General features: G+C 53.0%; 1 protein-coding gene across 1 annotated transcript in view; it reads left to right on the top strand.

Moving 5' to 3' along the window:
* The window catches only part of LOC137465822 (zinc finger protein 551-like), a gene marked incomplete at its 5' end in the record, with an annotated part of 47,404 nt that extends 44,186 nt beyond the window's left edge, over window positions 1-3,218 (top strand). Inside the window, 1 exon segment of the mRNA XM_068177848.1 lies at window positions 2,545-3,218. Coding sequence (XP_068033949.1) covers window positions 2,545-3,218 — 674 coding nt within the window.
* Window positions 3,219-13,534: the final 10,316 nt, after the last annotated feature.

Raw genomic sequence — 13,534 nt, 5'->3', positions numbered from 1 at the left:
TGCCGGTGCCGGATAATGGGGTGCGGGGTGGAACCCAGGCCGGGAATGGGGGTGCGAGGGGATGGTGGTGCCCGGGAATGGGGGTTCAGGGGCCCCTCGGTGCTCCGGAATGGGCGACCAAAGAGTCCCGGTGCCGGGGTTCCCCTCACCTCTCGCTGCCCCCCCGGGGCCCCAGGAGCGCCCCCAGCCCCAGCGCTGGAGCCATCGCGCTGCTCCTCCTCACTCCCAGTACGATCCCAGTATGATCCCAGTAGAACTCGGTCACCCAGGAGCCGCTCCCAGTATGATCCCAGAACAGCCCAGGCACTGCCACTCCTGGCATCCCCCCCAGCCCTCTCTGCATTCCGACCTGTCCCAGCTCCATCCCCACCCCTCCCGCGGCTGCGGGGGCTTCGGGAGCGGGGGAGGAGGAGGAGGGAGGGAGGAAGAGGCGCAGCGGCAGCAGGGAGCAGCCGGAGGAGAGGAGAGGAGAGAAGGAATCGCGTGGCCCTGGCGCTGCCTGAGCTCGCAGCACCCCGGGAGCATCGCCCCCATCCTGCAGGTGCCCGGGGAGGGGGAGCTCGGCCCAAATATCCCGGGGCTCCCTGGGTTTGGGGTTTTTGGCGGGGGGATGTTTGGAGCTGGCAGGGCTCCAAAGCCGAGCCGCAGCTGGCCCTCGGGGAACATCGGGGGGTCCCCGGGAGGTGTTTTTCGGGGGTCATGGTGGGCGGTGAGGGCAGCAGAGCCCCGGCAGGGGGACACCGGTTTTGGGGAGCCCCGGGAGAGCCGCGGCTGCCCTGAGCGGGAGCCCAGAGAGAGGAGAGCCCCAGAAGCCCCAGCGGGGACCCCGAGAGGGGGGGCCCCTGGCAGTGCCGGCACCCCGGCAATGGGGGGTGCTGGGGCTGGAGGGGCGGCATGGCCGGGAAAGGGGTGCGGGGCTCCCGGGGCCGCCAGGGGCTGCTCCCAGCAGGAGCCCAGTTGCTGCCAGTCACTCCCCATTATGATACAATTTGCACGAGCACAGTCCCTGTTGCTCCCACTTTCATCCAGTGTTTTCCCAGTTGCTCCCAGTCACACCCAGTATGGGGGATGATGTGCCTGGTGTGTTCCCAGTCAGTCGCAGACACTCCCAGTATTAGTCCAGTCCTTCTCAGTATGGTCCAGAGATGAGACCAGTGTGCTCCCAGTCACTGCCAGTATGAACCAGTTGTGCCCCACATGGTTCCAGTTGCTCCCTTTCACCCTCACTTTTGTTCCAGTCACTCCCAGTCTCTCCCAGTGTACCCCAGTTCCTTCCAGCATACTCCCAGTCACTCCCAGTTCCTTCCAGCATGATCCCATTTGTTCACAACCACTCCCACTCAGCCTCAGTGTAGTTGCACTCACTGCCAGTATGATCCCTGTCACCTCCAGCATGATCCCAGCTGATCCCAGTAGAAGCCCAGTTGTTTCCAGTCACCCCCAGCATGCACCCAGTGACTCCCAGTTCCTCCCAGTTGCTCATAGCATGATCCCAGTTGCTCCCAGTTGCTCCCAGTCAAACTCAGAATGATCCCAGTCACTCCCAGTGTATCCTATTTGCGCCAGCATGGTCTCAATTGCCCGCTGCAGGCTCCTACTCTGTCCCAGTGTGATCCCAGTATGATCCCAATATGATCCCAGTCTCCTTCAGTGTGACCACAGTCTGCCCCAGCATGGGCCCAGCTGCTCCCAGTATGATCCCAGTACGATCCCAGTATAAAAAAGTCACTCCCAGTGCTGCCATTCCTGGGATCCCCCAGCCCTCTCTGCGTTCCCCCCTCCCGGATCTCCCGAGAGGAGCCCCAAGGGCTGGCAGTCCCCTGTCAGGGTCCCCAGCAAGGCCCAGTTTGGATGTGCAGCCCCCAGTTTTCCCAGTTTGTCTCTCCTTTTGCCCGGGCCGGGTTCCCCCCGCCCCCAGCGAGTGGGAGCAGCCGAGAGCCCCGCGCTGCCCATCCCGACCTGTCCCGGCTCCATCCCCGCTCCTGCCGCGGGCTGCCAGGGCTGCGGGAACGGGGCACCGAGGGTGTCGCTGCTCCTGGGGGAGGAGGAGGAGGGAGGGAAGAGGAGGCATGGGATGAAGAGGAAGAGGAGGGACAAAGGAGGATCAGGGAAAGAAAAAGGAATCATGAGGTCGAGCCTTCCCTGAATTCGCAGCCCCGCTGGGACCATCACCCCCCATCCCATGGGTGACCAGGGATGGGGAGCTCGGCCCAGATATCCTGGGGGATCCCTGGGTTGGGTTTTTGGGGGGGATGTTTGGAGAATGAAGAACTGCAAAGCTGAGCGGAAAAGGCCCCTTGGGGGAACACTGGGGGGTCCCGGTGGCGACTGCCAGCAGAGGCAGCCTGGAGGAGCAGATCCCTGTGTCCCCCAGGAGCCCAAAATGGGGAGCCCAGAGAGGGAGGAGCGCCGTCATTGGCGGGACCCTCAACAGCCTGGAGAGGGGCAGGGGGGACTCCTTGGAGCCCCTGCAGCCCAAAGCAGAGAGGGAGGGGAGAAGGGACCCCGGGAGCCCACAAAGTCCTGGCATCCTGTGCCAGGAAGGTGGACAGAGCTTCAGCCAGAGCTTGGAGCTGGTGGGCCATGAGCAGGTTCACCATGGGGAGAAGCCCTACAAGTGCTTGGAGTGTGGGAAGAGCTTCAGGCAGAGCTCCCACCTGATCCAGCACCAGATGATCCACACCGGGGAATGGCCCTAGGAGTGTGGGGAGTGTGGGAAGGGCTTCAGCTGCAGCTCTGCTCTCGTCACCCACCAAGGCATGCACACTGGGGAGAGGCCCTACGAGTGTCCCGAGTGTCAGAAGAGGTTTCAGACCAGCTCCAGTCTCCTCAGGCACCAGCGGATTCACATGGAGGAGAGGCCTTTCTGCTGCCCTAACTGTGGGAAGGGCTTCAAACAAAAGTCCCACCTCGTCACCCACCAGCGCATCCACACTGGGGAGAGGCCCTAGGAATGTGAGGAATGTGGGATGAGCTTCAGCTGCAGATCCCACTTGATCTGCCACCAGAGGATCCACACTGGGGAACAGCCCTATGAGTGTGGGGAATGTGGGAAGAGCTTCAGCCAGAGGTCCCCCTTGTTCAGCCACCAGAGGATCCACACTGGGGAAAGACCATACAAATGTGGGGAATGTGGGATGACCTTCAGCCAAAAGTCCCAGCTGATCATCCACCAAATCATCCACACTGGGGAACAGCCCTATGAGTGTGCCCAGTGACAGAAGAGGTTTCTGACCAGCTCCCATTTCCTTGTACATCAGCGGATTCACACGAGGAGAGGCCCTTCCGCTGCCCTAACTGTGGGAAGGGCTTCAAACAAAAGTCCCACCTCGTCACCCACCGGCGCATCCACACTGGGGAGAGGCCCTGCGAGTGTCCCCAGTGTGGGAAGAGATTCTCCAGGAGCTCTACCTTGACCCAACACCAACAGAGGCACCGGTAAGGGAAACCCTGCAAATGCCTCAGCTGTGGGAAGAGCTTCGTGCCCTGCTCCAACTCCATCCCCCATGGGAGGACCCACTTTGGTCAGAGCCCTGGTGACCCACATTCCCAGTGATCCCTGCTGAGAAGACACCTGGAAGGTGGTCTCCATGTCCTCCTGGATCCCCATAGGCACCTGGATGAACACAGAGGCAGGAACATCCATCAGGACTCTGATCTAAACTGGAAATTCATTGGGAGGAAGCGATTTCTTGACTTCACACGCCAAAAAATCTCACCCACTCTGTCTAGTTATTTCTTCTGGTGGCATCAAGCAGTGTTGCATGATCTTGGAGGTCTTTTCCATTTCAATAATTTCTTTCCTCACCCTGTCTAAACAACCAAAACTGGGGTGAAAATAAAGAAATTGAGCAAAGAGATCTAAAGCTGCACCATTTACCAGGATTTGGGGGTGAATTTGGGGTTGGTTCAATAGAATATTAGGGAGGATTTGGGTGTTCTGAAGCTATCAAAGGTAGGGGACATGTCCACAATCTCATAGGTGTGCAGGCAAAAGGTGTCCACCTGAGCCCGCCTGTTCTCCAAGAATTCTAATTGTCTGTCCCAGTGCCTGGCCTGGGTCTCCCTATCCGGGATGTTCCCCCAAAGTGCCCAAATCACTGCTGAAGTGCCCGAGCTGATCTTGGCTGTAAATTTTCCTGTCCACCAACCTCTCCTGATCAGTGCCATGGGAGGTGGGAATTTAGGGGCTCCTGGGGGGATTGGGAAGGGCTTCTGTCAATCCTGTGGGCATTTGTGGTGCTGGGAGGGGGCCTGGCAGGGTCTATGAGGGAGATTTGGGTCCCTGACAGGGCTGTGTGGCTTGCAGAGAATTTGGGTGGGTCCTGGGGGAGATGGAAACGTGTTTTGGTGGTTCTTGGGGTCATTTATCTTGCAGGGAGTAGTTGGTGGTGGGGGGTCCTGGCTGGGAGCTGTGGGGTGGTTTGAGGAGTCTGGGAGTGGCTGTGGGGCTGGGAGGGTGTTTTTGGGTGGTTGTGACTCCCCCAGACTCCCAAAGCTGCCACCAGACCCCACCCCCCAAGATACTGCCAGAGGTCAGTGGCTCCATGTTGGGGTTCATCGTCCTGGCTCTGCAGAAGATATGGGGGGGTCCCCGGGGCCGTGTGTGTCCCCCCAGAGCGTGTGTGACACCCCCCATCCCATTATCACCCCCTTGTTCCTCCCCACAGAGCTCCAGCCCCAGCTCCTGCTCCCCCAGAGGGAATTTGGGGAGGGGGCAGGGGGGTGTGCAGCCCCCGCCGGGGGATGGCCCCGGCCCAGCCCCTTTGTTCAGCACCAAGCTGGGCTCGGGGCCGCAGGAGGAAGAGGCCGGTGGGAAGCAGATCCTGCAGCTGGGACAGTGCTGGGGGTCAGGGCAAGGGCCTGCCCTGCACACCTGGCTCAGGTGTGACCCTGCCCCGGCAAGGGAGCGGGACATTCCCATCCCCATGGATCAGGGCTGGGAGCAGCACTTGGGGCACGGACATGGAAATACTGGGAGCGACTGGGAGCACACTGAGGGCGTGAATTATTCCCCCGCCTCCACCTTCTCCAGCCGCCCTGCCAGCTGAGAAATGCTCGCTGGGCCTCGGCCTTGGCCAACAGCCCCTGGGCTCAGCTCCTTGGAGCTCATCACAAACACTGTCTGCTCCAGGCACTGCTGCTGCCCAACCAGCTCCTGGCTGCTTTAGGAGCAGCCCTGGGAAGTGTTTTTGTTCCCTCGGTGGCACAACAGCCCTGTTCTCACCCTGCCAAAGAAAGCTGTGGATGCCAAGTGCGGCCAGGATGAAACATTGCTGGCACTGAAGCCCCTCTCTTGGGGCCCTACAGACAGCGCTCCAAAAGGAGCCCCTTGGAGCTCTCCTGGGCCAGCGACTCCCTCGGAGTGGGGCCTCTCCGAGCCGGGAACTCTCCCGTTTGCTGCACTCGGGGATCCCCAACAACGAGGGAGCCTGGGCCGATCCCCCCACTCCTCCAGGCTCAACCCTTCCCCTGCTGGGGAGATGCCAAAGCATCGGCAGGGAGCATTTCCCTGCCCTCAGGGGAATTTCTCACAGGTGCCTTGCACTGACTCTTTGTGTCTGTGTGCACACAGGAGTGCCTGTGCTCGGGAAATGTGGCAGAAATGCTGCTCTCTGAGGGGTCTGAGTGCCTTGGATAGCTAAGCCAGTCGGGCCTGTCAGTAAGGTTAAATCACAAGGTCTAAGCTAAGTTAATTTGTGCTAAGAGTTTTTCTTTGCTAAGTTGTTAGGTTTAAAATATAAGCCAAGTTGAATATTGTTAAATGTTATTTCTCAGTTAAAATGCAAAGTCATAGGTTATAAGTTCGGTTAAATACTGTAAAGTGCTGTTCTTTTGCTAAATTGTGAAGTTGAAGGTGGAAGTTAAGGTTAAGGTAGAAGTTAAGTCCTGTTAAGTTTGAGCTCTGTAAGCTCTTGGGCCTGTATTTCTTTTATCCTTGCCCTCATTTCCTTGTGTCTCACACTCACACAGGGACAGTTCTTGGTTCATTTCTGGTTTGATTGCCTGGATTCTGTTTGGTTTTGTTGTTGCTTTGTTTCCTTGGTGTGCCTGAAGTGTCCAGTCAGGAGCAGAGTGACTCTTGCCAAGGAACTTTGTGGTGCTGTTACTCAATATTAAATCGGGTTTTTGCTGCTCCCTTGCCGGGGATTTTTTCAGCGCTCTCAAGCCCTCGTTGGCAACAGGGTGAAGGAGCCCTGGGCCAGGCTCTGGCCCTGCGGCACACGGGGACGCTGCCGGGGGGTCCCTGTCCCCTGTCCCGCCCCCCATGGCCCTGTGTCAGGCTCTGGGCTTGATCTCGTGGAACATCCTCTGGGGGAGGCTGCGGCACCGGGGGCGGGGGGACCCGGGGGGACAGGGGACCCCGCTGTGCACGAGCAGCGTTGGACTTCTCTGGGGGAACTGGGAGGGGGTGCTGGGGCAGAGTCACCTCCCCAGTGACCTCACACAGCCCCTGTGATGTCACACAGCCCCTGTGATGTCACACAGCTCCTGTGATGTCACACAGCCCCTGCGATGTCATACAACCTCCTGTGATGTCACACAGCCCCTGTGAGGTCACAGAGACAACTCTGAGATGTCGCCCTGTGATGTCAGACAGCTGCTCTGTGATTTCACAGAAGACTCTGATATGTCACCCTGCAATGTCACTGTTTGTTCTTTGATGTGTTGGTACAAAGGCAAAGAGAATAAATGCTTCCAAATTACCATGAATCTCTACTATGTATGGCAAGAAGTAAATCATGTTTTGTTTAGCTGCAACTCACCATGGATAAAGCTGTGCATGGAAAGTAGCTCTCACTGCTAGACAATATTATATAGGCCTGGTGGAAAAGGTTATATTAATAGACCAGCAGGGCCTCTCCGAAAGGACACAGATAACCAGGAATAGAAAAAAGAGAAAAACAAAAAAGATGTATTGAACCACATGTTTTGCAGTTAGGGACTTCTCTGACTTCAACTCTTCGGACTGAATTGTTCCCCAGGAGCGTATAAAAGTGACTGTGTGAAGAAAACTTTTCCAAATATTCCTAAAAATTCAGGAGTACTCTGCTGCAAAATTTCAGGCACTTCAGGGCATTTTCACTTCAAGCTTCAAGCGTTTCTATGGAAATGCTTGAGAGACAGCACACTTCATATATCCAACATCTCTGTTTGCAAAAAGTTTTTATTTCAGATAGGGGTATAGGAAGGACATTCTTTAAATACAGAGGGTTAAATGCAAAGAATGACACATTTCAGGCAATTTGAGAAACTTATTTTCTTTTATTAATTTCTCAAACATAGATACTCAAGTATTATTTAAAAGCAGACAAGCAACTACAGTAGGGTATTTCTCTACACTAAGGGTAACTTTGCAGAATAGTTATACACTGACAAGACTAAAGGGCATCTGGAAGGAATGCTAAGAAACTAGTCTAATTAAAGCTACAGCTCATTAAATGAATACATTAAGTCCCTAACAGACTAGGTTGCTGTCTTCGAGATATTTCAAGCAACCTCCATCAACTTCACTGTTCTTCTGTGAGGATGTGCAGGTGGAGCCAGTTTCTGCCTCACAGACTTAGGCAACAGCACCGTCGTAACTGGAAGGTGAAGGGCAAGGCCACTCAGAGATGTGTCTGCACAATGAATCCATGTGCTGCAGCATCTTTCTTCCGCAGGAGCAGGAAAGCAGCTTCAGGATTGCCAGTGACAAATGCAACAATTACGCAGCGTTCACGTGGCTGCCATCGGGTGTGACGCCCCCAGCACAGCTCTGTGCAGGGAACTCCTCTCAGTGGCTGGAGAGCAGCGTCCGGAGGCGAAATCGCAGCCGACCATAAGCTTTCAGTGCCTCTAGGTGGGCAGCAGGATCTCGGGCCAGGTGCTCAAAGAGGTTGAGTGGCTGAAGCCTTCGCATTGCTGGCGGCAAGCTGATCTCTGCAGGAAGCCTCCCGTTGCCTAGCACAAAGTGGTCCAGGTGTTTCAAGTGCAGGCAGCGGCGCAGGTACGCCATGACGTCCCACAGCCGCTGTGCAAATTCCCTCCTGTGCCACCGGGACAGCGGTACGGTGGTCAGCACGTGCATGACCACAGTCTTCCAGGTAGAGCTGGAAAAACCTGTGCCCCTCAGGATGCAGGTGAAGACCTGCAGGCATTTCAGGTGCAAGCTCTGGCACGGCATCTGCCTGGCGATGTGCTGCAAGAATTTTGCCTCTGCCACAGCATATGTCTCAGGCCACGCTGTGCTTGTGATTATGTCTGCCTCGGTGGGCTGACTGCTCACAAAGATGCTGGAGTTGCCTTTCTGGGCCTCTGTGGGATGGCTGACCACAAAGATGTCAGAGTCCCCTTGGCGCACCCCAAAGAGCATCTCCACCGTCAGGCTCTTCTTGCCTTTGCTCAGCTGGAATTGGCAGGACCGGCTGCAGGGCTGAAACATCAAGTGCCATGAGTATGACTGAGGCACGTGCAGCCACGAGCATCTCACCAACTGGTAGAACCAGCGGGAGGTTTTCTCCACATCCAGGTAGGAGCCGGTGCAGAGTGTCTCTAGGAGGCTGCGCTTCTGCTCCCGCCACAGCTCCTCCTGCGAGTGGTGCAGGAAGCACAACAGCTTCTCGCCCAGCCGCTCCCTCTCGCACAAGCACGCAAGCTCCACACGGACGCTGAAGGTCCTTGTTGCCATCTGCCCTGCACTGTTCAGCTCTAGGTGGAAGACGTGCCCTGGCGGGGGATTCAGTGGGACCAGCACGTGGTACACACCATCCCACCCACGGGGACTCCAGCCCTCAAAGGCACTGCCCACCCCAATGGCTTCTTGAGGCACCGGGTAGAAGCTATTGCTCACGCTGTCCACAAAGACACGCGTGAAGCTCTCCATCAGCTCAGCTACCACTGAGCAACCTCTCTCCAGGTCCTCCACAGGCCACTGTATGCCATCCACTAAAAGGATGCCTTGCTCATTCCCAGCATCCTGAGTGTCTTCTCTGTCTTCGGGTCCACCATTGCCGCTCTCTTCCTTGCCACCATCACTGCCAACTTTTTCACTGGCAGCCACGTTACCTTGTTTGTCTTCTTTTCTATCCTTGTTCTTGTTTCCCTCCACGTTCACATCACCCTGTTCTTCAACCTTGTTTCTATCATTGCCATCTTCTTCTGTAACATCCTTATTTTCTTTCTCAGGTCCAGCAAAACCATTAAGGGCACTTTCATTCCCGCATTTACTGCTATCTTCCTGCTCAGTCACATCTCTGCTTCTCTGTTCACTGGCATCACTGCTTTCCTGCACCTTCACATCCATGTATTTTTCCTGTCCATCTATGTTGTCTTCACCTTCATTTATGTCATTGTTGTCGCCCACCTTTATAGTCACACTATTGTTTTTTTCTTCATTTCCATCTCCTTCTTCTTCCTTTCCAGTGTCCTTGTCTTGCTCCACCCGCACATCCTTGTGTTCTCCTTCATTTGCTTCATCTAGGTCTTCTTTATTTCCAACAACATGGCCAGGTTCTTCTTCATTTTCGTCACCACGACTGTCTCCTGGCACATCCCCATCACTCCGTCCCTCATCTTTCTTTAAATCATGTCCATTGTCTCTGTGAACATCGCTGTCTTCCTTCACCTTCACATCGTCATTGCCTTCAATGGCATCATCACTGTCTCCTTCATCTACAGCCACAGGACTGCCTCCTCTGTCATTTTCAGTGCTGCTGTCATCTGCCTCCACAGTCACGTCAGTGTTTTCTCCACCTTCCTCTGGATCAGTGCTGTTTTCTTTCTGTTCTGTTCCTTTCTCATCTCCCAAGGTCTTGCAGGAGCTCTGGTCCTTGCTGCTGCTGCTGGTGTCACAGCTCCTTCTCCTGCAGCTAAACCACAGGCCCAAGAAGAGCAGGACGCCAGCAAGAACCCAGACCGGCCACTGCTGCAGGGCACCAAAGAGCACGGCTCCCCAGCCCTCGTCCTGCTGCTCCAGGGGCCCCCGCTCCAGCTCCTGCAGCAGCTGAGCCATCTCACGGTCCAGCAGCTCCTGACGCTCCTTCATTCGCTGGTGCGTGGCCTCATCCAGCCCATCCCCAGCCGGCTGGGGGTACTGGATCAGGCTTTGCACGAGCACGAAGAGCAGTGACAGTAAAGCCATGGTCTGCAGGAGGACACACAGAAGGGGTTCAGTGGGGCCGGAATGGAGACGGACAATGAGGGGCAGGAGCAGCAGGGATGTGGCGGCAGGAAGGAGAGGGCCCCCGGCAGCTGGCAAGGCCCGCACCGCTGCCCCAGCAAGCAGCGCGCCCTCAGCGAGGCGCTCCCGCCGGGGCTGGGCCCTGGATGCGGGGGCAGCCCCAGGTACCGGCGCTTCTCCCCCAGCCCTCCTCCAGCCCCCAGCCCCGTCTCCTCACTGCTGTGCACTCACCGCTTGCCCAGGCTCTACTGGGGCAGCGGCACCCGCTGGGGCCTTTTCTAGCTGCCCCCATTGTGACACGGCGCCTGCGATGTCCCAGAACCCAGAGCGCGGCACAGGCCAGCCCCGCCCGCTGTCCCCAGCCCGGTCAGGGAACTCATCGTGGCCCTGGGCACCCCGAGCCCCAACAGACACCAAGTGCAGATCCATCCCTCGGGAACCTGGGAACACCAGAGCTTCCCTTGACAGAGCAGGCACAAGCACCCTCACACACAACCCTTGTCAAATTCAAATCTGGGTGACACGACCCAGGGATGTTCTCAGTGTACAAGTGCAGGCTTTTATTTAATACTGGTGGGGGACATTTTTTATTAGTAGTATTTATACTTATTACTTTGGGGTAGGATGTCATGTAAGCTAATGCTCTGTTACAGATTTCTGAAAGAAATCTAGGTTGCTTGGATGATGCACAGGAAGAGTTAATACCATCCTAAAAAGGCCAAATATTTTAATTACAAAATTTTGATGCCTTCAATAACCTCTTAGCTCTCAAACTCTGTGGTTCAACACCGTGCAAAATTCTGGTATAGCCAGGATTTTGTTCAGAAAGCAGAATGTCTGTGTTTTCAAATTTGTGCAAAGATGTACCTCTGTCACTCCCACCATCTTCAAAATCGTCTCCCTTAAACAATGTTAGCCAATCTCTTTGACTAAGAAAGGAACTTCTGTCTCTTTCTGCCATCTCTTTGTGTATTTATCTCCAAAGGACTGTGAGTACAGGAGAGATTATACTCCTCGACCTTTCTTTGGGGAACTCATCTCTAAATGGAACTGCAGAAATGGGGAGGGAGGAAAGGGAAGCAGGATGTGACTTGAGTACCTGCATCGTGACCACAGATGGCCACTGCTAGACAGACACTGACGTCAGGCTGATCACGCTCGCCCATTGGTGTGTAGCAGAATAATGTTGGGATGGCTAAAACTGCTCTGAATTGGATTTGCTTAACAGATGTCATTAGTAAAAGTATTCCAATAAAGAGTTTTAAACTCTCTTCCGAGCTGATGCCACTTATCATGTATCTTCCCCGCATTCTTCTAGGGAAGCTGTTTTTGATGTTGTCCCTTCCTTCTTTTTACAAGGGAGCAAAAATTATTTGCCAAGTATCACTCTTCCAGATTTGTTTCCTCTCATTTTCCAAGATTTAATAAAGTGAACACTCAGCAGAATAGTTCTGTGTTTTTTGAACACAATTCTTCCTTTACCCAATTGAGGCCCTTCTGTGACTATGAAAACACAAAAACTGTTGTGAGCTACAGTTTACACTTAAGAGGTTGATATGGGTCAGTTCTCCCAGGTTATTCTTAGTTCATCTGCTATGTAAACTGTTGATGTCAGTGACTGGAAGCTGCTCTCCGGGACATTATATATATGATAATTATATGACAGAAAATGCAACATATAGTTGGATCTGACCTTCAAGTTCACTAGCTTAAAAAAAGAAAAAAAAAGTCTGTAAGAAATTTGCTGTTTTTTCTATTTATAAATGCCTTCACATTTATATTTAGTTTATGCACATACAAGAGCCTTTCCTTGCATGGACAGCAGTGCCCATCCATCATCAGTCTCGGGTATATTATAAGTCTCAATGATAACTGCCTCCAGAAAGCATTTTTGAGACAAAACAGGCAAATTCTTTTGCGTAACTATACAATCTTCCAGTAGTAGGATCTTCACTCTCACATAAACACTTCATGTTTTTCTGCAAAGGAATCTGAGATAGATTTTTCTGAGAAATAACAAACCACCAAAAATAATTAAATAACAAGCAAGAGGAAAACACCATTTCTTCACTCAACACACTTTCCTTGATTTTCATAAGCATTCAGATTTACAGCTGCGGATACTACCACAGGAGCAGGGCTTTGTCTGGTTTTGCTTCCTCTTCCAGCAGAGCAAGCACAGCTGCAAAATGCAAACTCATTTCTAGGCTCTCTTCTACATCACCAGTTTAGTACATTCCAACCAGTCATAGTTGTGCAACACCCCGTCAGGGAACTGGGATTACTGCAGTGTCACAGACAGTTTAAGTGAGGCTCAAGGAGCTGTACATAATTTTAACTATGTTTCGTATGGATAATTAAATGATGCGTGACATGGAGATAAGCCAGCTGTACTGAAACTGAACAAACTAACTGCTCTGATGGAACAGTCAAGCATCTCATCAGTTATAAAATGAAACAGGTTTAAAGCAAAAACAATAGAGAACAGAATGCATGACATTGTAAAGTAGCATGTTCAAAGGACCATTTCTGAACTTTAAGCAAGTGTACTCATCCAGTCAAATTTTCAAAAGAATTCCTGGCACCAGAATGTTCTCTGTTTGCTTTTTCACCATGGTAAAAGAATGGATCACTCTTAGGGGAAAGAAAATCCTGTGTGCAAAACACTGCATGAAACTAAACAATGCTTTAAACGTGGCTAATTTCCATGTGGAGCTGATGATTTAGCACTGTCATCCTTCAGCAGAGGAGAAAGAACTGCCTGTCTTCAGTTTACTTATGCAAGATGAAGAAAGAATGTGAGGAGTGTGAATTTGATCTTGCTTCAATTTACTTCAGTAGCCAAACACTTGCCATGACTTCAGTGGGAGTGAGACTGCATCTTAGCTCATTCAATGTGGAGAAAAACAAATCAGCTGAGAATAATGCTCTTGTTGATTAGATTGATATGACTACCATAGTTGTTTTTAACAGTGCTAAGTAAATCCTCTTTTAAAAGCCAAAGGTTACCTTCAGTTGTGCTTTTTCCTATGTACTGTGTCACAGTGGAGGATTCCTGGTTCTGTGACCAAGTCACCACTGCTCACAGCAAGCATGGCTTGCTCTGGGGCGTGGCCACATTCCCAAATGGGAATGATATATGTTTGTGGATGTCACTGGGGACAACATCCAAATCTGGGCTGGGGCATCTCCCTCAGTCAATAAACCAGGGTGCACATTTCTGTAAAATAACTGCATTCACTGAGAAAAAAAGACTACACTAACTAAGATGTCCATGAAAATCAGCAAAGTAAATCAAATCAATAGGGTTACATTTGCAGTTAGGAATCTGCATTTCTGCAGGGAAATTTTAGGATAGCCACAAAGTGGAAA

Source organism: Anomalospiza imberbis, unplaced genomic scaffold (assembly GCF_031753505.1).
Source record: "Anomalospiza imberbis isolate Cuckoo-Finch-1a 21T00152 unplaced genomic scaffold, ASM3175350v1 scaffold_113, whole genome shotgun sequence".
In the NCBI taxonomy this organism is placed as follows: domain Eukaryota; kingdom Metazoa; phylum Chordata; class Aves; order Passeriformes; family Viduidae; genus Anomalospiza; species Anomalospiza imberbis.
Note: the sequence above shows the minus strand (reverse complement) of the source record. Positions and strands in the feature narration are given on the sequence as shown.